The sequence below is a fragment of the Amphiura filiformis genome, chromosome 13 (assembly GCF_039555335.1).
Source record: "Amphiura filiformis chromosome 13, Afil_fr2py, whole genome shotgun sequence".
In the NCBI taxonomy this organism is placed as follows: domain Eukaryota; kingdom Metazoa; phylum Echinodermata; class Ophiuroidea; order Amphilepidida; family Amphiuridae; genus Amphiura; species Amphiura filiformis.
Genome location: NC_092640.1, coordinates 43,563,884 through 43,588,956, shown reverse-complemented (window position 1 = coordinate 43,588,956; position 25,073 = coordinate 43,563,884). Strand labels below are relative to the sequence as shown.

Here is a 25,073-nt window from a genome sequence, read left to right as displayed (position 1 = left end):
CAAGTTACTGATACTGTGTACACAACCATCTATCTCTGTAGTTTCTAGGGTTCTGGGTAAACTGATCCAATGCATACAATTATATCCGTAGATAATGTGCTGCATATTTCATCTGTCCTGAATAGGCTGACCTAAAAACACTTGATGTAACAAGTAAAATGAACAAGGAAAGAGAGAGAGAGTAAAAGGGGGGGGGGGAAGGTAGTGAACAAAGCAAAGGTCTATGCCCCCCTGGAGCAAGGTACATGTAGTTTTCAGCCCCCATACTCTCTTAAATTGACCAATTGAAATATGTCAATATTTTAACGATTGATGATAGGAATCAATTTTAAATAGATTGAAAAATAGATTGAGATGTTTTTTGTTTTCACTCTAACTCTCTTTGTAGACTGATTTCACTATCTAATCAATTGTTACTCCTAATGTACTGCCAAATGACATGTGTTGCATATGGTAGGAATGAGATTTCAAAGTGGTTTAGAGTGAACATTTTCAATCTTTTTTTCAACTGGAAAGGACGTGTCCCTAACTTGAATCACTAAAAGATTGTAAAAGATTGAGAATCACTCCTTTTGATTGAAAAAAAAGTTTGAAAAATTCAAATCACCCAACTGAATATACAGTCGAAAACAATTTTACCCTAATTCGGGACGGCGAGATTGAAAATTCAATCTTTTTAATTGAATATTCAATCGGGCAATTTAAGAGAGTACATGTTTCATAAAAAGCTGTCACAACGATTTATCACACATATCAAATGTTTAACCTTTAAAATTCAATTCACACCTAATTAATTAACAAATTGAAAATATATACATGTATTATTTTTCACTGTGACACTTTTCTCTGAAAATCGGTAAAACTATCTGATAGACTAGATGTTCAATTTCTATATGTCAACTATAAATCAAGATCTCTGTAAATTGACTCAAAGTTTAACGTAAAAATGTAATTTTGATATTTTTAAATGTTTGAGTTTAAAGGAAAATATATATGCTAATTAAATTAATAGATATATATTGCATTTTTCTACTTGAGAACTTCATGAACACGATCACCAAAGATTCATTATGCAAAAATGTCTGATTTGAGAGCAAAAATAAATTAAATTGCCCACCCAGTAAATTATCCTTATTTACCTCCTATGCCTTCTATTTGTCTCAATATATGAGTGCAAACACTGCTATGTCATAATCCCCTCTGACCTGCCTTAATTGAGGAGGATTAGGGCCAGTAGATCAACAAATGTTTCTGCATGTGAAATGCCATTTTTCTCTGCTCTGTGCTGCAATTTTGGGGTTCTCTTTATTTTTTCCATCAAAATCATCCAATTTGGATGTTTTCAATTTTATACAGGTAAAAAATATCCCCAAAAATGCAAAATCTGTGTCGATCGGGCCAATAGAACAGGGTTTTTTTGTTTTTTTTTCATTGCATTTTACCTTTTGTCATACGCCCACTGTTGGGAAAATAGAGACTGAAAATGGATAGTGCACTACCCCTGTGCTATCTACTGATGATAGCAAATTAACCATAAAGTAAGGCTTTGCTTTTCATATTTGCTGGTATGCAGTGCACACTCTCTGCCACAAAAGAGCCACAAGTTTGAAAGTTACAGAAAATGGCAAACATTTTTGCAATAATGATAGAAGAACAAATACTAATTGTTTTTTCTGTCTGTTTGGTTTAGTTTCTCTGCTTCATGTGCACAGTGATTTTCATCATTTGTTCCGACATACTTTTGTATTGTTTTCCTGACACTTCTATAGGCTCTGGAATTGGTCATTTTTGTCCATCAAACATTGCCCGTTTTTGTGCCTACATTTGTATCGTGTCTACTTATGTGCATAGTGATTTTCATCACTTGTTCCAGTGCACTTTTGTATTCCAATTGATCCCTGTTGTTTTTACAGGTTTAACACTTCTGTGGGCCTTGGAATGGGTAATTTTTGGCAATCAAACTTACCTACTTCTGTCCATACTCTTGTATTTTACTTGTTTCCCTGCATCAAGTTGGTATACCTTGCTCTTTTTCTTTTCCTGTTGAAACAAACATTCTTATCATGTGCAACGCTACATTTATTAAACGTGAAAAGCATACCGTGACATGGTTAGTAAATTCATAAAAATTCTAAAAATACGAGTTTCTATACAGCTAACACCTGGTCTCTCTGACAAGATTGATTATGTGCAGCTGAAAGGAATATATTGTGGGTTATAAGAGAAAAACATGATGTGGAAAATGTTGCATGTATTGAAGTTGAAAGGTTTAGCTACTGGCCAGAGGAGGTTGCATCACTATCCCTGTGTGCAATACATGCAACTGAATGAATTACCAAAGGGAATATAGTAAAAATATGTTTGTACATAGGGCCCCATTTCAAATCATCTACAGTAAGCCACAGAATTAAGGTACCAGTTAATTGCGTTCACCCCTGAATATCCCAAATAAAGACATATATGTCAAAATTAAAACAAGCAATCAATGCCTGTACTCTTGAGCTCGGATTTAAGATCTTATTTGTTGAAATTGGTTGAGAATTAAAGAAACGGTGATCTAAAACCTAATGAAGAAACAAAATCAAAAGTTGCACTTTTGTGTTCTAATCAGTCAAAGCACGACACTAGTTTAAATGTGCTAATCAATGGAAGCGCGGTGCTAGCTCTTGTTTGTGAACGCTTTGCCAGGACGCTTTGTGTACAAGTCAATAGAGCATGCAATGAAGGAACTGTAACTTTTACATTGGTATCTTCCTTGGGTTTTGGGATCGCCGTGTCTTTGTTTCTTGAACAATTTCAACTTGACGAATGAGGTCTTAAATTCGAGCTAAAAGATGCAGCTATTGGCTGCAGGTTCCAATTATGACATATCTGTCTTTGTTTAGGATATACAGGAGGTGAACATAACTGGTACCTTAATTTTTTGGCTTACTGTATATTGCTAGGCCATTGGGTATTTGGCAGATAGGGTAAGTTATTTAATCTATTCCCATTCTCCAGTAATATTGAAGTTCTAACAAATGTTTGATAACGTAAAATCGATAATGTATTTCTACTAGATATTCTACACAACATATTACCGATTTTACATCAAAATGCTACGTCGAATACACAGAGTTTGTAGCGGCCTTTAGTGTAGGTCATAAGCTAATTCAGATATACCATTGTTAATGCTCTGCGTGCTAGCCATGCGCTTCAATGGAAAAAGTTCAAGTTTTGAAATATTTTCTCAAAATATCAAGAGCTATCTTAAGAACTACTGAATCAATACTAGGCTTGTTTGTACTCATTTTCATGCATTTTTCATGCTGATTCCAAATATGGTCATGAAAATTTACATTTCTGAAATTTTTGAATTTTTAAATTTTTTTTATAACTTTTCGTCTGCAGTCGACACCCGCGTGAAGAGAGTTAAGTACTGGTCATTGTCTGTCTGTTATTCGTTTGATGATTGATGAATAGAATTGAATTGAATTCTGTTAGGTTCCCTTTGTCATTGATGACCCATCTTTTGCATATAAAACCTCTCTTGAAAATTGATGATTTTTTGATAGACAAATTCAATGTTTTTACTCACTTTCTGAGCTTTTTACTCACGTTCTCTTGAAAAGATGGCAGTAATAGACCTTTTTAGCAGCTGAACGAAAGATTCTGAAATTAGAATGATGAACACAAGAACCAATAATTATGATGAAAAAGGGGAATTATGTAGTGATATAACAAACAAAAATGGATTTTTTTTGTGTGTGTAAAAAGCACACAGTTCTGTAATGACCCAATAATGTACTGTAAAACATGTATTTTTGTAGCATTAAAATTTTGGAGAGAATCCATGTTTCCATGAATCCATGTTTCTGTGACATGAAATTTTAGTGAATTTGTTCATTCCCATAAGGTAGGAATAAAAACTATTTGTGTGCAAGGAAATTTCGTGAATCAACTGCACTTGGAAATTTGCAAAATTGTCAGCCACACATGTCATACTCATCTTTCCACTGAGACCCCCCCCCCCCGCTGCAAAGTATCTTGGTATCATTTGGTATGGTTAGTCAAACAAGGCATATGGTGCCATAGATGGGCTATTCCAGTTGAACTCCATACACCCCCTTGGAAGAAATGCCTTAATCTCCCACTTAGGGGTGTAGATTTCAAATGGAGTCACCCTCACCAATTCAGCTAACACCATTTGAAATTCTTGCTCCCTTTGTGGAAGATTAAGGTCATGTCTCCCATAGGGGGTGTATGGATTTCAACTGGAATATCCTGATTCCTCCTAGCTGCATCAGGTTGGCAGTATCAACATGCTTCACTATGTTATCGTCCTAGCCTGCCATGATGCATTATCTGTAGTGCCTGAATATACATAATGTAAAGAAATAGGAAGAAACATGGTCTATTCTAGGGAATGTCAAATGTATTGGGTTACCTGAATGGGTGATTCCATTTAAAATTCACATTCCATGTGTGGGAGATTAAGGTTATGTCGCCCATAAGGTTGGGTCTTCCATGGGGGAATCGGGGCTCTTATGAAAATCCCAGATGAAAAAATTATGGATTTCAACTGGAATAGCTTGCCCAGTGAGCATTATGACTGCAAGTGTGGGGAGAAGTTGTGGAGGGAAGTAATAATAGTGGCACTGTCCGCAAAATTTTGATAAAAAATGGTATTAACTTGAAATCTATACACCCCCTATATAAAACTTGACCTTAATCTCCTACACAGGGGGTGTATATTTCAAATGGAATCATCTATTTAGGTAACACTATTTGAAATTCACACTCCCTGTGTGGAAGATTAAGGTCATGAATGTCTTCCATAGGGGGTGTAGTATTTCATCTGGAATAGCCCAATACAGGAAACTAAAACTCCTCATTATGCACCCATTTAAAGGATGTGTCCGGCAATCACAACATTATGCCTTATATGTCAGGAAAATAATTATCAAGCACAAATCACATGGTTTCATTTAAAACAAACTCATATTGACCATAAAAATGGATAAAAATAGCCGGCTCTCAACACACGATATTCAAAATTCCCATGCCGAAATTATCCAGTGCAATGACGTCATTTCATTGTATTACTGGGACGTCTTTGCACTTGACAATCTCGGCACCCGGGAATTTTGAATATCGCGTGTTGAGAGACGGCTGTTTTAATTCAATTGTATGATCAATATGAGTTTGTTTAAATAAAACCGTGTGATTCATGCACAATTTTATCCTAGATTTAGTTTGAAAATGTACAGAAAAATTTTGCTGAGGGAGTATATGAAACATTGAAAAATAATCACATTTAAAGTGCTAGGGGTGGGGTATATGATTAAGTATCGTGGAGCATAAAAACAGGATTGCTTTATTCTTGGTCTGTCTTGACATGATGAATTATGCCATTAATAATTTGTTTTGCATCGTTTCATTCATTATACTTCAATGTATTGTATGCCAAGGCTCATTATCTTAGTAGGCTGAGTCTGTGCTTTTCCTTATATATAGGCCTTTTAGCATGTGGTATTTTCCTAATACCAAGGCCCACACAGCTTCGATAATAGAGTTGCTTTATTGTCTCCTTTTGTTATCAGTAGTAAACAACAACTATAACCAAGTCCTGCTCTGCACCTGTTTCAATCAACAATGTCAGATGGCATGTTAGAAAAAAGCCTAAGTAACTGCTACAAAGTCCAGAAAAAACCCTAAGGGATGAAATCAAAACTCAACCGGCGGTCAACCGCCGGTTACGGGCGGTTCTGTCCGGTTTCCATTGTTTTGAACAATAGCAACCGCCGGTCAAGTTTTGATTTTGTCCCTAATTTGGTATTTTCCTGACCATGCCTCTTATGGTTCTTCGAAGAGTTATGTTTTATAAGGTCTATTGCTATCAGTAGTAGATAGCAACTATAACCAGAACGGTTAATGGCGCCAGTTTCAATAAACATGTTTCAATCAACAATGTGAAATGATTAATTTTTTTGGTATTTTCCTGACGATGTCTCTTATTGTTGTTATGTTGGAAGAGTTATGTTGCTTTATAGGTTCTTTTTGCTATCAGTAGTAGACAGCAACTTTAACCAGAACAGCTAATGGTCGCCAAACACATGCTTCAATATTTAATCAACAAAATCAAATGACATTAGAATTCAGACGTATAAGTAAACTACTCCCAAGTCTAGTTTTCTTTTTCTTTTTTCTTGGGGGGGGGGGTATTTTCCTGACCATGCCTCTTATTGTTGTTAAGTTAGAAGAGTTATGTTGTTTTATATTATAGGCTCTTTTGCTATCAGTAGTAGATAGCAACTCTAAGCAGAACCGCTAGTGGCGCCAGTTTCAATAAACATGTTTCAATCAACAATTTCAAATGACATATTAGAATTCAGACTAATTCAGATTTTTTTGTATTTTCCTGACCATGCCTCTTATTGTTGTTATGTTGGAAGAGTTATGTTGCTTTATTGGCTCTTTTTGCTATCAGCAGTAGATATTAATTATAACCAGAACCACTAATGGTCGCCAGGCACCCGTTTCAATAAACATGTTTCAATCAACAATGCCAAATGATATATTAGAATTCAGACTAATAAGTAAACTACTCCCAAGTCTAGTTTTCTTTTTCTTTTTCTTTCTTTTTTTGAGGGGGGGGGGGTATTTTCCTGACCATGCCTCTTATTGTTGTTATGTGTGAAGAGTTATTTTTCTTTATTGGCTCTTTTTGCTATCAGTAGTAGATAGTAACTATTAGCAAGTCCCACCATTCACCTGATTCAATAAACCCATTTCATTTAACAATGTTGGACAACATGTTAGAAACCAGACTAATAATAAGTAAACTATAAAGTCCAGGGGAAAAAACTAATTTGGTATTTTCCTTTCCATGCCTCCCATTGTTGTTGTGTTGGAAGAGTTAATGTTACTTTATTGGCTCCTTTTGCAAGACAGCACCTATTGCCAAGCCAAGTCCTACCATTCACATGATTCAATAAACCCACTTCAATTAACAATGTTGGACGACATGTTAGAAACCAGACTAATAAGTAAAATATCAAGTCCAGGGGAAAAAACTAATTTGGCATTTTCCTTTCCATGCCTCCCATTGTTGTTGTGTTGGAAGAGTTTATGTTACTTTATTGGCTCCTTTTGCTAGACAGCACCTATTGCCAAGTCAAGTCCCATCATGCACCTGATTCAATAAACCCTTTTCAATCAGCAATGTCAGATGACATATAAAAAGAAACCAGACATATAAGTAACTACTCCGAAGTCTAGAAAAAACCCTAATTTGGTGTTTTCCTTGCCATGCCTCTTATGGCTGTGATGTTGGAAAGAGTAATGTTGCTTTATAGGCTCCATTTGCTATCAGTAGTAAATAGCAAGTACACAGCTAGCTCAAAGATATTAAAGGATCAAACTTTAAATGATATTTTTCAGAAACAGCATTTACATTGCAAATCATATAGGTCATTTCATTCAGTAATGTTCAGGCAACTGTACACTTCTTCTATTGAGTATTGAAGTTCCATGATGCTGGAAATACTTGTCAGCAAAGGAAAATACCAATTTTTTTTTCCGTACTTAAGAGAAGTTTTCTTATTAGTCTGGATTCTAATAATTTATGTCATTTGACATTGTTGATTGAAATAGGTTTATTGAAATGTGCATTAGTTATGCACTACTCAAAACAATTTAAAGGATCAGAAACTGACCCTCCTGATCCTGATTTACATAATTTGTGTGTGTGTTCACATGGCCGTGTCTCTTATGGTTATTATGTTTGAAGACTTTTAAGTTGCTTTATAGGTTGTTTTTGCTATCAGCAGTAGATAGCAACTATGACCCTGTTCACATTAGGAAATTTTCTTCTTTCGACGAACCTCGAACGAAGATTAAAAATCGTTTTTTCCTAATGTGTACGCAATTTTCTTCCTTCGACGAAGATTAAAATTGCTTCGTTCGACGAAGATTAAAATTGCTTCGTTCAACGAAGCTAAAAAGGTTGTTTCGACGAAGGAATACTTCGTTCGACGAAGCTAATTATGTAATGTGTACTCTCGCTTCGTTCGACGAAGGAAATTGATCATATGACAAGTGACCTTCGCCGGCTTTAAATAATAGCCGAGCGTTAATAGCTTCATTCGAGCTTCGTTAATTTTCATGAAATGTGTACAGTGCAATGTCTTCATTCGGTCTTCGTTCAGCGTAATGTGTACGCATGCTTAATTAGTTAATCAAGATTAACTTATCTTCATCGAATGAAGAAATTTGCTAATGTGAACAGGGTCTATAACCAAGTCCCACCATTCATCTGTGTCTACAAACCCATTTCAATCAATATGGCAGACTAATAAGTAAATACCAGTCCAGACAAATAGATTAATCTGGTATTATCCTTATCATGCCTCTTATGGCTGTGATGTTGGAAAGAGTTATGTTGCTTTATATGATCCTTTTACTATCAGTAGTAGATAGCAACTACATGAATAACCAAGTCCCGCCAAGCACCCGATTCAATAAACCTTTTTCAATCAGCAATGTCAGATAACATTATTAGAAAGAAACCAGAGTAATATATGGTCGAATCCAACCAAAAGTGTCCACGGGCCAAAAATAAAAGTCCGAAATAAAAATGTCTCCACAATTTTTTTCCTTTTGCCCATTGATTGACGACATATTGGCCTTATAGGAACCAAAAGTGCCATTACTAATCTTGAAAAATAAATCCAGGACGTGTGATAGTAAATGTGATATCAAAACCCAATGTTACCTACTTAATACCACTAGGATGCTTTCACTATCGCAATACTAATCAACCTAAAACAAATGGAATATTCCCATTAACGCTTTTTTCGTGTAATGTAGACCACAGGGTGTCAGGAAAATGCTAGCTCAACCAGAAAATATTTTTTTTATTTTTTTAACGCGATCAATATGATCTTAGTCAATTTATGCTAGTTTATTTTTGAAAATGAAGTTTAGGTCAGTTTCTGTATTTTATTTATCAAATGAGTATGAATCAATTTACACATTGTATAAGAACGAGTAGGATATATGTTTTCAAGAATATTAGGAATTATACGCATACACCTAACGCTTTATACAATGAAAAGGTGAAGAAACCCGGTATTAAGTAGGTAACATGAGCGATTTAACAATATCTATATTGAGTTTAGAGGTTTAAATTTTGCTATTATGGTAATGAATTAATAAAATAGTAGTTTTTAGATCTCTTTCAGATGGTACGTCCAAATGAATAAATGCTATTACCTTAGATCAAAAAATTGTGATGCTTTTAGAAAGATTTTGACCACTTCATTTTGATATACAAGTAGTTAATCAGCAATTTACATGATAAATAATTGTTGAATGAATCCGTATATGGGTAATAATAGTGTCCTGTGGTACCGCTTAAAGTTTTTGACAATTAATTTCCATTGGTAGGGACACTTCATTACATATGTCATGTATTATGCTGTATTCGTAAGTAACATTTCAGTATTTGTAGGTAAGAATTTGACTTTTGGTGGATATCATAATCAAAACTTCATTTTATAAAGCACTTTGAATGTATTATTTTCTTTATGAGCGTTTATTGATACTTTAGACCCTATCATGTATTAATAATGTCGGTTCACAGCGGTTGAAAGAGGATTGAAGTAAGAAACAAAGGCACTAAAGTGACTTTAATTTGCTTAATTGCACACAAATCGCTTAAAACCGTTATTGCAGACTTGTGAAGTCCATCTTGGAGTCAGTTACGCCTTGTGGCCTTTCGTTTGAGGGCAACTACAATTAGCTTTATACCAGGGTCCATCACTGTGTTGTCTAGATCATGAGACAATGAGAACAGTCGCTTTTTTCCATGGTATTCGTAGGTAACCTTAGCAAAAGCGTCAAAAGTTACCTTCGAATAAATCAATTTGGACACAAATTACTCAGAAACCAGAAGGTCGGTAAACATTTAAAATGAAGCACACATGACAGTTGACAAATCCAAGTATTTATCCCCTACTAATCTTCTTTGAATCTGATTTTCTTTCAAATGAGCAGACCGTCGTCTATTTCAGTACATATTTTTCAACAATTAAGCCAGTATTCACTTTTTGCATGGTGGGCATGTATGTGAATTCAAGAACTTTCATTGACATATGATTTGATAGCAAACATACGGGCCTTCGTTATGTACCAATATGGGCATTGGCATGAATGGCGGTCTTTCACAATACTGTCATGATGTCAAATTGTATTCGTAGGTAACATTCGGTTACCGAAATTTACCTACGGATACTTGCTTTTATTGTTGACATCTCAGAAATATTTAAACGCAGGCTATTGAAACTTGGTAGAAATAAAGAGTGTATTACCCTGCACCTATTGCTTAACTATTGTTTACTATTCTCTCACTTTGTGGAAATGACACAGCTTTTAACATGTATTCGGAGGTAATGCATATTTTTTACCAAACCTACCTTTGTGCCATTTAGAATTTCTGGCAGCTAAACACAATAATAAAGATGTCCGAATGCAATGCATTTCAGTATTGGACATATCAAAGCTTGTATCAATTGCGCATTTATTAGTGATTTCCATTTTTAAAGATATATCTAGTGCTATGAAAAATTGTATTCAGTAGGTAATGTAAAAAATACCACTCAAAAAATTATCACAAAAATTCATAATTATGTACAAATATGTGAAAAATTGAACAGGCAATCTTTGAATACACACCTTTCAGGAAATCAATTTAGATTCAATCCAATGACTTCTTTTCACAGCTGATTTAGATGTTTTTAAAAATACTTTAAGAAATATTTTGATAAAATGGGTAAAAATAACATGTTTTGGGGTCTCTGTGTCTAACTTTTTCACAGAAGGGGGTCTTATTATATATGGCGCGAAGCGTATGACCAAGGCGAATAAACACAATACAAAAACGAATGCCAATTGATTAATACTTTTAAGTTATGGCCCTGAACATGGCGTGTACACTTTTCGTTGGATTCGACCATACATATGTATATACTTAACTACAACAAAGTCCAGAAACAATAAGTCCATTTAAATATTATTTTGTTTTGCCAAATAAAAAAGCTCAATTCTAAATCCTTCAGTTTGACTGAAATGGGAGGGAATAAAATATACAATACATTTTTGAGAAAAAGGGTTGAAAACATGTTTTCGGTATGCTATGAAAATCAAGCCTTAAGACTTGAACAAACATTCTGTCTATGCATTCTAATTTTTTGTCAAGCATGTTTTCTGTTCCATTTATAAACCAGTAACTAGAATAAAGATGAAAGATTAGTAACTAGCATTAGAAGCACTAATTTAACCTAAACTCAAGATTCTGTATGCTTAGACTTGTGCCCAGGTCTGATGAGAATTTTGTGACTGTGATTGTTAGAAAACATACAACATTTTGTCTCATGTTTTCAAAACATTGGCCAAATATTATGCCTGAACTTTTATTCTTAGTTAATTCGCAAGTTTTGAGTGGAGATATTGTCTTAAAATATCAAGAGCTATCTTAAGATCCACTGAACCAATACTACACTGCAATTGTGTCTAGCATGGAGACATGTCTTCAGAAGACATGTCTTAATTTAGCGTCTTTGTGCAAGTCACATATCATAACCACATATCTTGTGGTTAGTCATGACTTTATGCATATGAGTCATGCCTAGTTTAGAGACATAGGAAATTGCGATAAGACACGACTCGAAGCATTAGTGACTTGTTAGAAGTCACTTATTCAATAATGTGTCTTTAATTAGGACATGAAGTAAGACATGTCCCATTCTGATCCTATAATTAAGACATGACTTAAGGCTAGCTACATACTTTGTTGATGTCTTGTAGCTAGTCATGTCTTGGATAAGGACATAGCTCAAAGTCCTGTCTTTCCACAAGCCATGTCTCCATGCAAGACATGACTTGCATAAGGACATGGCTAAAAGTGGCTTCAAAGTCACGTTTAAAATAGTGTCCTCAGGTAAGACACAATTTTTGCATGACTTAAGGCTAGCTACATACTTTGTTGATGTCTTGTAGCTAGTCATGTCTTGGATAAGGACATAGCTCAAAGTCCTGTCTTTCCACAAGCCATGTCTCCATGCAAGACATGACTTGCATAAGGACATGGCTAAAAAGTGGCTTCAAAGTCACGTTTAAAATAGTGTCCTCAGGTAAGACACAATTTTTGCAGTGTAGGCTTGCTTGTACTCATTTTGATTCATTTTTCATGGCGATTCCAATATTGATCATGAAAATTTACAATTCTGATATTTTGTAATTAAAAAAAAGTGAAAGTTGTCATTATGCAGTCGACGGTTGTGTGGAGAGAGATAAACTAAATGATAAGGATTGAGCTATGCTTCATCAAAGTGGTGAATAACATTACTATTATATTTTTGTGACATCGGGAGCAGGAAATCTGTTTCATTGGTTATTAAATAATCTTTTCTTTTCTTTTTTCCCCCTTTTTTTGCCATGCAGGTCTTGCCTTATTGTACTGGAGTGCTATCAAGTCAGTCAGCAGACATATTATCAGATGGACACTACTTACAGAAATATTGTATCTCACCATTCAAACATTAGGTAGGTGTTTGTCTGTTTGTTTGCCTTATTGTACTGGAGTGCTATCAAGTCAGTCAGCAGACATATGTGACTGTACACGGTGAATGAGCAGTAAATTCCTCCCCCGGTCAATTTTGTATTATTTCGTGTTTAGAAAATATACACCAGGCTTTAAAATGGTATATTATTTGACTTCAAATGATATGCAGAAGCGGGGTTATGGTTTGTTGAACTTTGCTCCTTCAACAAAATTGGTAGCTTTTTTCGGTTCTACATGTATCTCTTTTTCCACATTGCTGGCAATAAATATCAAACAGTCATAATTGGCGGTCATTTCAAATCATCCCCAAGTCCATGAGGTTCAAGAAATTTCTTTCATTGTATTTTGTATAGGTATGTATAACCAACAATATACAAAATACAATGCCTGGTAACCCACCACTTGAACAGGATTTAGCCATAGCAATCAAAGACCAGAGCTATTAAATATTCTATAGCCATCTAAGGTAGAAGCTTATTATCCTCTTCAACAATAGGATTATTGATTGGTGTTTGACTATCAAAATGAGATAAATGTCATGCCAGCTAGAGGTACCGATGAATACGACCTTTATGCACATTTTACACTGTAACTCAGAATACAATTTAGGGAATTTACGGCTCATTCGTGCTGTACGGTCACATATTATCAAATGGACACTACTTAAATATTGTATCTCACCATTCAAACATTAGGTAGGTGTTTGTCCGTCTGTTTGTTTGTTGGTTGCATTATTGTACTGGAGTGCTATCAAGTCAGTCAGCAGACATATTATAAACAGGGGTGGAAATTTGTACCATTCTGGCAGTCAAATTTACTTTGGGCAGGTAAATTTTAAAATTCGTCTGAGTGGCGAGTGGCAAAAAAAAAAATTTCCATCCCTGAAACTGGACACTTTCCAATGAAGTGTTTCCGAGCGTGAAAAATGTTGCCATATGGAAGCTAATGTGGTGAAATATGGTGCAAGTGGAACAAATTTGTGCAACATGCATGGCACATTTGGGCTAAAATGGCCAAGTATGAGGTTAATTTGGTTAGAAACCCATATACAGGGGGGGTTGTATGGATCATCCCCTCTATCAAAATATTGAGGGGACTTATCTCTCCCCTCCCTCCATCCTCTGGAATCTACACCTATGTTTGTTTGTTTGCTTTCTTGGACTGATAGACCATCAAATCTGTCAGCATACACAATATATGCAGTACACAAGTAGCATATCATACATTGCCCTTTTAATATATTTGGCATATATAGGTTTTTAGACTACAGACTAATTTGAAATAGCTTTCAATATCTCAAGTATATGTTAGCTAATAAGTAGAGGCAATTCTTAAAGGGGCTTGCAGAAATATTTTGGACAATTTGTTTTGCTCCACGGTTGTTCAATGTGATTATTTAGTCATTTTTCTAGCAAAACATTTCAATTCCAGACCTGGAAAATACCAACAACTATCAGACTACAATACACATTATATTTTTAGCTATTTTCGACCTAGATTGTCCTTTCTTTATCAAATTATTCATCCTTTTCTTCTTCTTTTTTTTGTGGTAATATTTATTTTATTCTATAAACAGTATTATTAGTGTTCAAACGGAGGGAGCTATTTATATATATTTTAAATTGAATTTAGCCAAATAATATGAGTTATTCCTTTCACATCATGATAATTATATATTTATATTGAATTTAATTTAGCCAAATAATACTCTATGAGTTATTCCTTTCACTCCTTGAAAAAAATAAATAGCGCCATCAGTGTTCACCTTTAGTTAAAAATGACTATATATAGCCCTACTTTCCATCAAACAACTGTGGCCCCAACCTTTCAGATTAGAAATTATTTATTGGGTCAATGCATAGCAAAATGATGAAACAAGACAAAAATCATAGACATTTTAGTATTCTTGCTTGTGTTTTTCTCAATTCTATACTAATAACCGTCAGTATTTTGTTTTAATCTCTTTTCAGTGATGTTCTTGTCTCTCCTGGGTAACGGCGCTTTCAGTTTTTCCAGCATTTTGGTCCTCGCATTATTTGTTATGAGCATCACCATCAGCATACATTTTTACGCCACATTGTCTGGCATCAGCTCAAGATGGCTCTGGGCAACGTACCAGGCGATAACCTCTGACCTCACAGGAAGTGATAAAACTGATTAGTTACTATGACAACAGCACCAATATAGCCAATTTGTATCAAAAACTTTGTATACTTGGAAATCTTGCTTGCAGTGTAGTTTATTTTATGTGCTACAAGCATAGAAGATATTTGTGTGACTTTTTTGTAAATGATAAAATGTGAACTTTATGTAAATGAAAACAGGGTGTATGAGATCACCCATCAAAGCAGTGCAATACTGTTATGTATTAGCTGTATTATTATATTAGACTTAGAGTCCTTTCACTTGCCCACATGTGCTGTGTTTGTTGTGTAAGGAAAACAATGGGGTCAAATTTTAGGACTTTAAAAAAAAACCAATGTGTCATCCTCGAGCAGGAATTCACAGGAAGGGTAGTGATTTCATCCAACGTCACTGACCATGTGAACCACGTTTAGGGTCCTAATTTGGGACTCCTTTGCTAGGCTAAAGGTACGATGCAGGTCACCGTTTACGGTATGGTGAATGTCAATGATATGACTATACTTTTTCTTGGTCATTTCACGATGAATTTCATACACAGACCAACAAAATTGTTTATCCAAAGCGGTGTTCAGTGAAAAGGGGATAAAAAGGGTTCCCTTTTCAAGATGATTTCAAGAAAGGTCAGTGATTAAGGGTTTCGCATGAAGAAGGTCAGTGTTTTAGGTTGAAATGTGAGGGCCTGCTCAAGGATGACAACACATGATTGTGTGCTTAGTTGGTAATATTTATAGATTTTACTCAGATTTCTACTCTCCATGTGATACATTAAAGATTAAGGAATTTAACCATGAAAATGCCCTGTCCTTTGGAGGGGATGTTTACACTTCAGTTTCATATTCTGAGAATAACACCTGTATCCAACAGTCAGTGTTAAGATAGATAAAAGTGTGTTACCTCAAGCTTGTCTCAATGGGCTATTCCAGTTGAAATCCATACACCCCTGTTGGAAGACATTACCTTAATATCCCATTCAGGGAGTGTAGATTTTAAATGGAATTACCCATTCAGGTAACCCCATTTGAATATCACACTCCCTACGTGGGAGATGAAGGTCATGTCTTCCATAAGGGGTGAATGGATTCAACTGGAATAGACCAAATGTTCAGATAATTTGAGCACATTTTGAGAATGACTTTTTATTGCGACAGACGCTTTCACCAGCATCTTCCGCAACGGCTAAAATTTGCCCTGGCATATTCCGCTGTAGAAAAACGATGCAGAGTACAAAGCTATGAAATGAAGCTAATCACCTGAGTAGAAAATAAAAGTCGCTGCGGAGAACTGAACTGTAGCACCATTGCAATGGAAAATTGCCCGCAAATAATTATGTGAGACTATTATAATAACCTATCTTATTAACAGACATGCACCATGGCTGCTGCACTTGAAGAGAAAGTGAGCTACTCATGATTATCTAGCGTTTTACAATGGGCATTATACACGGAAGATGCTATTCAATCATGTTTTCTGTCAAAATTTATATAATGTATTAAGGATATGCATAACAAATTACTCTGAAATTGGGGCAGACTTTTGGTGACTGACTAATGACCTTTGACCTCTAACCTTAGGTTTTTTTCATTGGCATATTGACAATCATATATTTTAACCTAAACATGTACATGGACTCATGCATATCAGTCTTGCAAATTCTTGCCAAATTTAGTCAGAAAACCTTCACAGGGAATTGATAAGACAAATGAAGATGTTGAATACCTCGTGTTGTTTTCTGCTTGCATGCATATAAATAAAATGCATATCATGCATTGTTAGATAACAAACATCCAATTTGTAACTACAAGCTACAAGAAAGATGCCATATTAGGGCAGCTTAAGTGATCTCTGCCAATTTTGTGCTAAAATGAATACCAATTACAGAGCAGGGTTACCGAGTTTATTTGCTAGCGGTAAAAAACCGATTCCTCTCCAGAGTTGCCAGAAATTCCCAGTCAGAATAGTGGTGGGTCAAATGGTCGAAAAGTAGCCAAATTTTTCTCTTAACCATTGGTTTCTATGGGACAGGAAACTATCAGAAGTTGCGAGAGCCACAGATAAAAAAAGTTGCCCAATTGGGCTAAAAAATCATAAGTTTGGCAACCCTGTTACTGTGTAATGAGGTGTATTCTGGAATTACAGTAAAAGATTGAATTACTCATCTTTCAGTAAATCAAATCTGTTTATATGCATTATCTGGATGAAATTGGAAACAAATCATGCTACAAATTTTCCGCAAGAATTCAAACGTGATTTTTTTCTAAACATTTGTTGATACCATTATATGCATATCACTCACTTAAATAGCATTTTAATGTGAAAAAGAATCGGAATAAAATCTCTTTTTCCACTTGTATCATGCACATGTATGCGTGTTGAGCAACTTTGGTGAATCTCGGTTTGTGTTGAAGTATTCAGATTGAAATATATATGTGCATAATTTGTGTGAGAAAAATATTTTAACCACTTAATGTAACCAGAATCTAAAAGTCATGAAATTAAAGTTCCAGTTTTCCACAAGTTGTGAATTTTTAACCTACTTTGCAATTGATTCAGCCAGTAATTTAATGACTCAAGGATCACAGACATGCTCATCTATCAGGCACAGTTCATGAACTACAATATGTCTATACATTCATAGAATGACCTTTGAATGTGTTGAGTACTAAAACTCATACTCTACAACTTGAGGTCACACTTTGGGATGTGATTGGTGAATTGAGGTTAATGAACTTTGACACTGGGATTGAGATTACAGTGTGATTTCAGACTTTATCTCAACAATTCCTAACCATAAAAAAATGAAGAAGAGTCAAAAACAAGAAACTCGATCCTCTATCATGGATTCTGTTGCATCTATTAAAAACAAAATCTTTATTTTGTAGCTTATAAGTGAAGACTGAACAAAAACAGATTAATTCTACTATGCTTCCTCTTATCCATCCAAACCCTAAAAAAACACCCACCTACTAGTTCCAAGGGATCCAAGTTCAGATATACCTGTGTCCTTTCTATGCATGTAGGCCTAGGTTGTGTATGTTGCATTCATGGTATCAAAACTGATCCCCCAGGTCATTTGTAAGATAATACCGTTGAATGCAGGTCGGTGAACTTCACCCTTTGAGTTGAGAATATATGACTTCATTGCAATCAAGATGGTGACCCATTTATCTGCTCCTCACGATATGGGCTATTCCAGTTGAAATCCATACACCCCCTATGGAAGACATGATCTTAATCTTCCTCACAGGGGGTGTGAATTTCAAATGGGGATATATACCTGAATGGGTGACTCCATTCAAAATTCACACCCCGTGTGTGGAAGATTAAGGTCATGTCTTCGATAGGGGGTGTCGGGATTTCAACTGGAATAGACCAATTGTGTGGTGTTTTGTGATCGCTTGATAAACAATCACCCTAGTAATCGCTCTATGAGAAGCTTAACTACGGTCTTGAAAATACTACCCGAGTCTCGATTAGGCTACATACGAGACTAGCTCTTTACCTCAGTCCCATGACATTTATCTCAATACATCCTCAAATAGATTGTAAATTTGACAAAAGCAGCAAGAATGCTGTTGCCATGGAAACTAGGCTAAACATGGATTTCTAGTAGTTTGGTAACTTAAGTTAATGAATGCGTTGAGTTAAGCTTAAGTTGAGTTTACAATAGATAAATGGGCATTAGGGCCTTGATTATATTGACCGTTCATGTACAGACATAATTTGGCTCTTTCCTCGCCCATGTCCCTGCATGGAATTGACGATCGTTGCAATTTGCCATTGAATTTTTTGCGCTCATATATTGCAGACTGGGTTCTTAACAAAGACTGAATGACAGGTGAAGACTGAATGATAGGCGTGTCCCATTCTCACAAAACTTATCTACAAAACATGTCTACATTTTACTTTGGGTGATTTTTATCATACAACTAAAGAATAGAAAATCTATTTTATGGGGATAATTAAAGGCCAATTTTTGCATGTAAGCAAATTTAATTCATAAAAAGTCCACATTATTTGGGGAGATTCTTCACTTCCCCCAAAAGCAAATCAGGGTACAGGCATGTACCCAATTCAAAGGCATTTTAGTATTTGTCACTGCCCATTTTCAGCACTTTTCATATATACATTGTAAGGCACTATACAGGTTATAGTGTCGAGTCCATGCCAGGGGGTGCAAGCCCCCAAGATTTATGCTAAATGTGAAACAAACAGCCTACTTTTGTCACATTTTTTCTTTCCAGGATCTGTGATTTTAGTCAATCAGGCCCCTGGGTTTGAAGGTGTGGGTACCAGTGGTGTTGATACATCTTGAAAGGGGGATACATTTGGCCTAAATTGGCTGAAAGAACAAAGAATGGCTAATTTTCCCAAAATGTGGGGAGACACATCCCCATGCCCCTCCCCTAGGATTGACAACAATGCTGGGTATGATCCTGTGTGTGGTTCATTCCTTTGAAAAACAACAAGAGTATAAGGGTTAAGTTTGATATTGGGTTAAATTATATACATTGACCCAGCAAACACAAAACATTTTGCAGAAAATGTCTGGTTATAAATGAGTATAAAACGTTTTAATAACATTCAAAATCACATTTGAATACTTTCTTCAAAACATTTTAACATATTGGGGTGTGTTGACAAAATATTTTCCAAAAATGTTTACTAACAAAAATGTTACAATAGCATTTTGACAACATTTTGAAATTTTTTAGTATTCTTTCATGTCAAATGTTTTAAAAACGTTTTCATTACCTTTATATAACCTGACATGTAAATGTAATTAAGCCGTTTTGGTTTATAACATTTTTGTGTTTGCTGAGTAGTTTATTCTGTTTGAATGTGGTGTAAAGCTACCGTAGTTTGAATATTTAATCCAGAAAACGCAATAGAAATGCTAGGGAGTGTAAGAGACTGATTTTGTAATCTCTTTCACCCTATTGCTTTTACACTGCTATACTTTTTGTACACAGTCACGTACACGATCGTGGTCATACTAAGTAATAGAGGCCCTGCTTGCTCTGATTGATTGGCTTCAAATAAAGGAGTCGAACTAGCGTCCTCCGTCGTAGTACAATCCATTCAATAAACTATTGTGATCAACCTATGGTGAACTTTTATATTTCGTGTGAAATAAACTTGTGTGTATGTATAGACATATTGGTAATGCTTCGAGTGAGCAAAGTTGAAGATTCAGCCATGGTTGGGGCTAACTTCAGCGGTGCGGGCAGCAGGGCCTCTATTAGCTAAAATTGTGCAGTTTTATAACTCACTGTGGGCCTATATGCAAAGGCAACCCACATGTATTATAAAGATATTGTCGTAAAGAGGACATTCCATTTATACTGTATTATTTGTAGAAGTTGATGGTGCTTATTATATATATATATACATTGATTGCTTATGTCTTACTGAAGACCATGAACTTCTGACATACGCGACTTCATGTATGTGTAGTTGTAAAGGTAAATGGGACGAACTTGTGATCATAGACCAGAGTGCTCATCTCTCTTTCAAAGCGATTGGGCGAGACGACTCTATATAAAATATGGGTCCGGGCCCGGGGGGGGGGGGGGGCTACACCTCAGTTCCGGGTCTGTTACATTGAGCATTGAATAAAGCCATTTGTACACCTGGGTGGGGAGAGGCAATAGGGGTGAACAGCCTTGCCTTCCCTTCTTTGATACCACAGGGATTTGAACCCACCACCTGGAGCTACCTCGTGATTTTCAAGTCGAAACCATGTCCTGTTGATGTAACAAACATATGTGAGAGATTTAAATGAAATGCAATTATTTCCAAGTTATTGGCTTAAGATTTTTATGTGTATGTCACAGAAATAGCTAAGACGAATACAAGAAGCTAAAAGAATAAGCTAAAAGAATATGCAAAAATAATGCAATCTCCTGTGTTATATCAGGCAATAGAGACACGGCTGGGTCTCAAAACATTGAAAACAATTCTTTTATTCTCATTCTTAAACACCCGTAAAATCAAGTTTGCATGTAATCTAGGCCTACATTCACTCTTCATGGCCATTAATTATCAAGTTCACTTCCATACAACAAAATTAGTGAATTTATTGAGTCTTTCAGACACAGATGCAAATTATCGCACCATGTCGACATGAGAGATCACTGTGCACATACCATGTTACGAGCAACACAAACAATACATGCAACCGCACAATTCAATTCGCACTCAACTGTATTCTTTTGTTTCATATATCAAGGGCAAAAACCAATGAAATTAATGGAAAAAAAATGTTTAAGATTGTCCACACACTAATAACCACCGAAATCAATTTCCTTGTAACAATCATGATTACCCGGAAGATGGAGGATGCAACCTCGCGGCGCGGTGTGTGTGATGGACTATTTCAGCTCAGAATTAAATCAATTATCATTGGTATTTTGAATACATGATAAAAATCATACAAGGATACGCTATCGCTTACGGAATTGCTGAACTGGGATTATTTTATTAATTTGGACAGTACACAGACATTGAAGAACATTATGTAGTAGATAAAGGGTGAGAAACAGACCATTACCATAGATAATCGGTGTCTTGTTGAGGTATGGTGAGCATGTTAGAAGGCGGAAGACTCGGGCGAGACTTCCCGAGAGACTAACATGCTAACCATACCTCAACAAGACAACCGATTATCTATGGTAATGGTCTGTTTTGAACCGTTATCTTACATATCTGATGAGCCAAAATAAACGAATTTGTTGTTATGGTTTATTCATTTTCCAAAAGACAAACTGGAAAAGCTGATATGATTATCTTGTGTAAGTTTAGGGTTTTTCCAAAATAAAAACACACCGGGACAGTGTAATATTCTTCTCATGTGTCCTGCGTTCGAGTCTATGAGTCTTATCTTGTTACAATTGCAAGTGATTTAATCAAATCAATACAACATTGATTTCAATCTATTTAACGCGTTAACGGGAGATTCTATTCAATTCACTCGATAGCCTTATTAATTCTTTATACATATTCGTAATATTAATAATGAATATGTAAATAGTTCAAAGGTCAAATTACCAAAGTGGGTGTGTTTTACCTAGATATGACGGTAACTCATTTAACACCATAGAATATATATTTATCTTTAATATACTTATACAACAAATGTCCTGAACCAAATCAACGCATATTCCTGGGTACCCTCCTCGACCTATTTTGGTTGGGGTTAGGCCGCAGATTGTTTATGTTGTCGTTACTAGTTTTTCTACATCTAGTCTGGTGGCCTGTAATGTACTGCATTTTAGGTGCAAAATATCCTTGGTTGAACTTAATTTGTATGACCTCGTGGCTCTGTTTTGTTACCTATACTTTGTCGGAATCTGCGTTAGTTGGGAAAGTGGGGGACAAAGGTAGATTGACATCCCCGTCCTAATTATACAGGCTTTAACGGGTTATGCCATTTTAAATCGACTTTCGAAAAGTTTTTTGATACATTCATTGATTTCTCAAAAAGTAAAAATCGCAGTTTAACAAATAACGGTTCAAATGAAAGCCATTATTGGGGGCTAATTGTTGTATCACTATGATAGGCCTGACACCAATATAAACACTTGTTTCGGTGACCCAAGTTCATGGTCATTTCTGCTCACGCACTTTTTTACAGATGGCCTGGAATTTCATATTTCGGTTTCAGCGATTGCCCGAAAAAGGTGGTATGTTTTTGACAAGCGTTTCCGCTTGGAATGTAGATAGTTATTGTTGCTATTACTCTTCGCGATTTTAATTTATACCCTCTTTAGCCGACAATTTTCAATGCATTTTACACAATAGATACGTCGCTTGCATAAATACCCCTATTTTTAACAGTATCGTTTTTGTTAACCAACATAACATCAAAAAGAGTTCTCAAGACTTTGATGAGACCATAGATACCAAATCGGACTACATGTGATGAACAGATTTTACACTAGAATCAAAAGAACCAGCGTAGGCCCTCTCAAAATGTACTTTTTTAAAATATCGCGTTGTGATAAAATGACTGCCTTTTCCTTGTTTTTTATAACAAGGAAAAGCTTTACTTACCTCAAACTTCAAACGTAGTGCTGTCTCAGTGTCCGTTACTGGTTAGTATTATTCGATTAAGCGATTTTCATGATTTAGGCCTACTTAGCCTACATTTGAGCAACTATTTGCCCACACGTGTCTGAATATATTCCAAATATGGCGCTGCATTCAGTATCACACTATACGACTAGGTTATACTAAGCTGTGTAAGACTTTCTGACACTATATTCACGGTTGTTCTAATGGCTATTCAAACTTATGACCAATTAGGCTGCTTTGCGTTGTTCAATACCATTTCACCTAATCTTGGTACCAGCCGGTTGGTGCTCCTCCCTAACTAACGGTGACGGACCGGCCCAAACCGGCTGGTACCGAGACTACATTTTCAGACGCCGACAAAATATCACTGCGTGTCCCGTCATTAGTTTTTCACCATTAAGTCTATAAAATGTATACAAAGTTAGGTTTCAATAGCAGGAAACTTTTTTGGCTGAGGACACCATGTCCGTAAGGCATAAATATGTTGTTTTTGCCCCGAAAGGTATTAGTGATCGCATGGCGCCATTATCGTGATTATTGGGGATTCCTTTTTTGTGATGAAGGCACCAGCCGAAATGTCCGTATTCAGAATGTAATGAACTTAATTCTGTACTTCCCGGGAGATGATGTAGTTTGCGACACTCATACCCCCTGGAATAGTGCATGATGGGAAAGAGGGAAAAGGTCTATTGAAGCAGGCCTCAGTTTAGCGAACTTTGTCTAGTTTAATGCGATGCGAGTGCAAAGCGCCCGCTCAGACTGTGAAGGTTTCTGGATACCGAATATGGGTTTAGATTAGGCCTATATCATGTCCTCTAGGCCATATAATTTATTTTTGGAAAGGAAAGTCTAATCTCGGAGCCTATTCAATTGAGAAGGGACTGGATTTTGTCATAATAATATAAAATTAATACTTAATGCCTCATGATTTTTTTGATATCCAGCCATAGTATTTTAATTGATTAAACTGAACATAAAGCTATATCTTTACTAGCTTCATGCACTAATTTGCAGACCCGCCTGGCCTTCTACATGTAGTGAGTACCACATTAGATTGTGTTTACAAGAAATAATAAGCGCTGCCTCCTCGAAATTTCTTATGCCATCAGCTTTGATGATTAAATATTATCTACAACTCGGCACCTGTGTTCAAGGCCTTTCTTTTATCTATTGACCTCAAAAGAAAGGATTAGAATGATCAGAATGCCGTCCCTGACCCCTTTCCACACATTAATAATGAGTCGGTAACGGCACGTGCTACCGTTATACTTCAATGAGTACGTATGGCTACTACGCAGTTCAATGGCCTTATTGTGATCTGGCGGGAGTTTTAAAAGCACGGTCCCTGACTGCGTGGGCATATTTCCGGACAAGGAACAATAGAGACCAATTGCCTGGCAATGACGTCACATGTAATCCCAGTCTATAGTGTGATTAGAACATTATAGGCTGGTGGTCACTTATAAATGCATCAGTACGAAAAGTCCAATGCGATTATTAATGTATTTTCTAAAATTAAAAGAACCACTTTTTAGCGGGAATTTTTGTAAGTTACACAGCTGAAGTTGTGAAAGGGTTGAAAGACTACAATATTACGGCTTAAACAAGAATTTCTTTGTTTGGTCGTTATTCCTATAGACTCATCCCTTAAGAGACATAATACAAACTAATTTGCATTATTCAATAGAGGTGTTCTTGGTGTCATTCAATACACACAAGTATTGTTTACCATCTTCATTTAAATCTAATATGCACAAACTTGCATAATAATTTATGCTGATCGTGTAAAATATGTAAAAGTCCAAATTAGAGCCCTCTCTAGTTTGATCACTTCATAATGTACTTTGATGCATTTTAAGTTTGTTGAAATGTCCAAAAAATCAAATAATGTGGTCAGTGTTTCTAAATATGAACATGTACTTCTCTTGTTCAAATTTTATTGACCTGACCAAGATTATCTTGACCTGACCCAGATTATCTTGACCTGTCCAGATTATCTTGACCTGTCCAGATTATCTTGACCTGTCCACATTACTTGATATAATCAACAGTTGACCAGACTTTGAACAAAAGAAATACAATAGATAATGGAACAAAAGAAGAGGGCTAGACGTATATTGGAAGATAATGATCGAGTACAAGTTACATTAATTACGTCATGGATCAATATACACACAGCGCGGTATTCCCCATGTTGATACCATGCTTGAGGATCAAATAAAACGCCGACGTCAATGAAATTGACCCAATT

General features: G+C 35.8%; 1 protein-coding gene across 5 annotated transcripts in view; it reads left to right on the top strand.

Annotated features, from left to right (window-relative positions):
• The window catches only part of LOC140168398 (tumor protein p53-inducible protein 11-like), a 455,473-nt gene extending 436,025 nt beyond the window's left edge, over window positions 1–19,448 (top strand). For all 5 annotated transcript variants that reach the window (XM_072191782.1, XM_072191785.1, XM_072191783.1 and 2 more), the window contains 2 exons: window positions 12,484–12,585; window positions 14,575–19,448. In XM_072191782.1, coding sequence (XP_072047883.1) covers window positions 12,484–12,585; window positions 14,575–14,765 — 293 coding nt within the window. In that variant the 3' untranslated portion in view covers window positions 14,766–19,448. The remainder of the gene's footprint in view (window positions 1–12,483; window positions 12,586–14,574) is intronic.
• The last annotated feature ends 5,625 nt before the right edge of the window (window positions 19,449–25,073 follow it).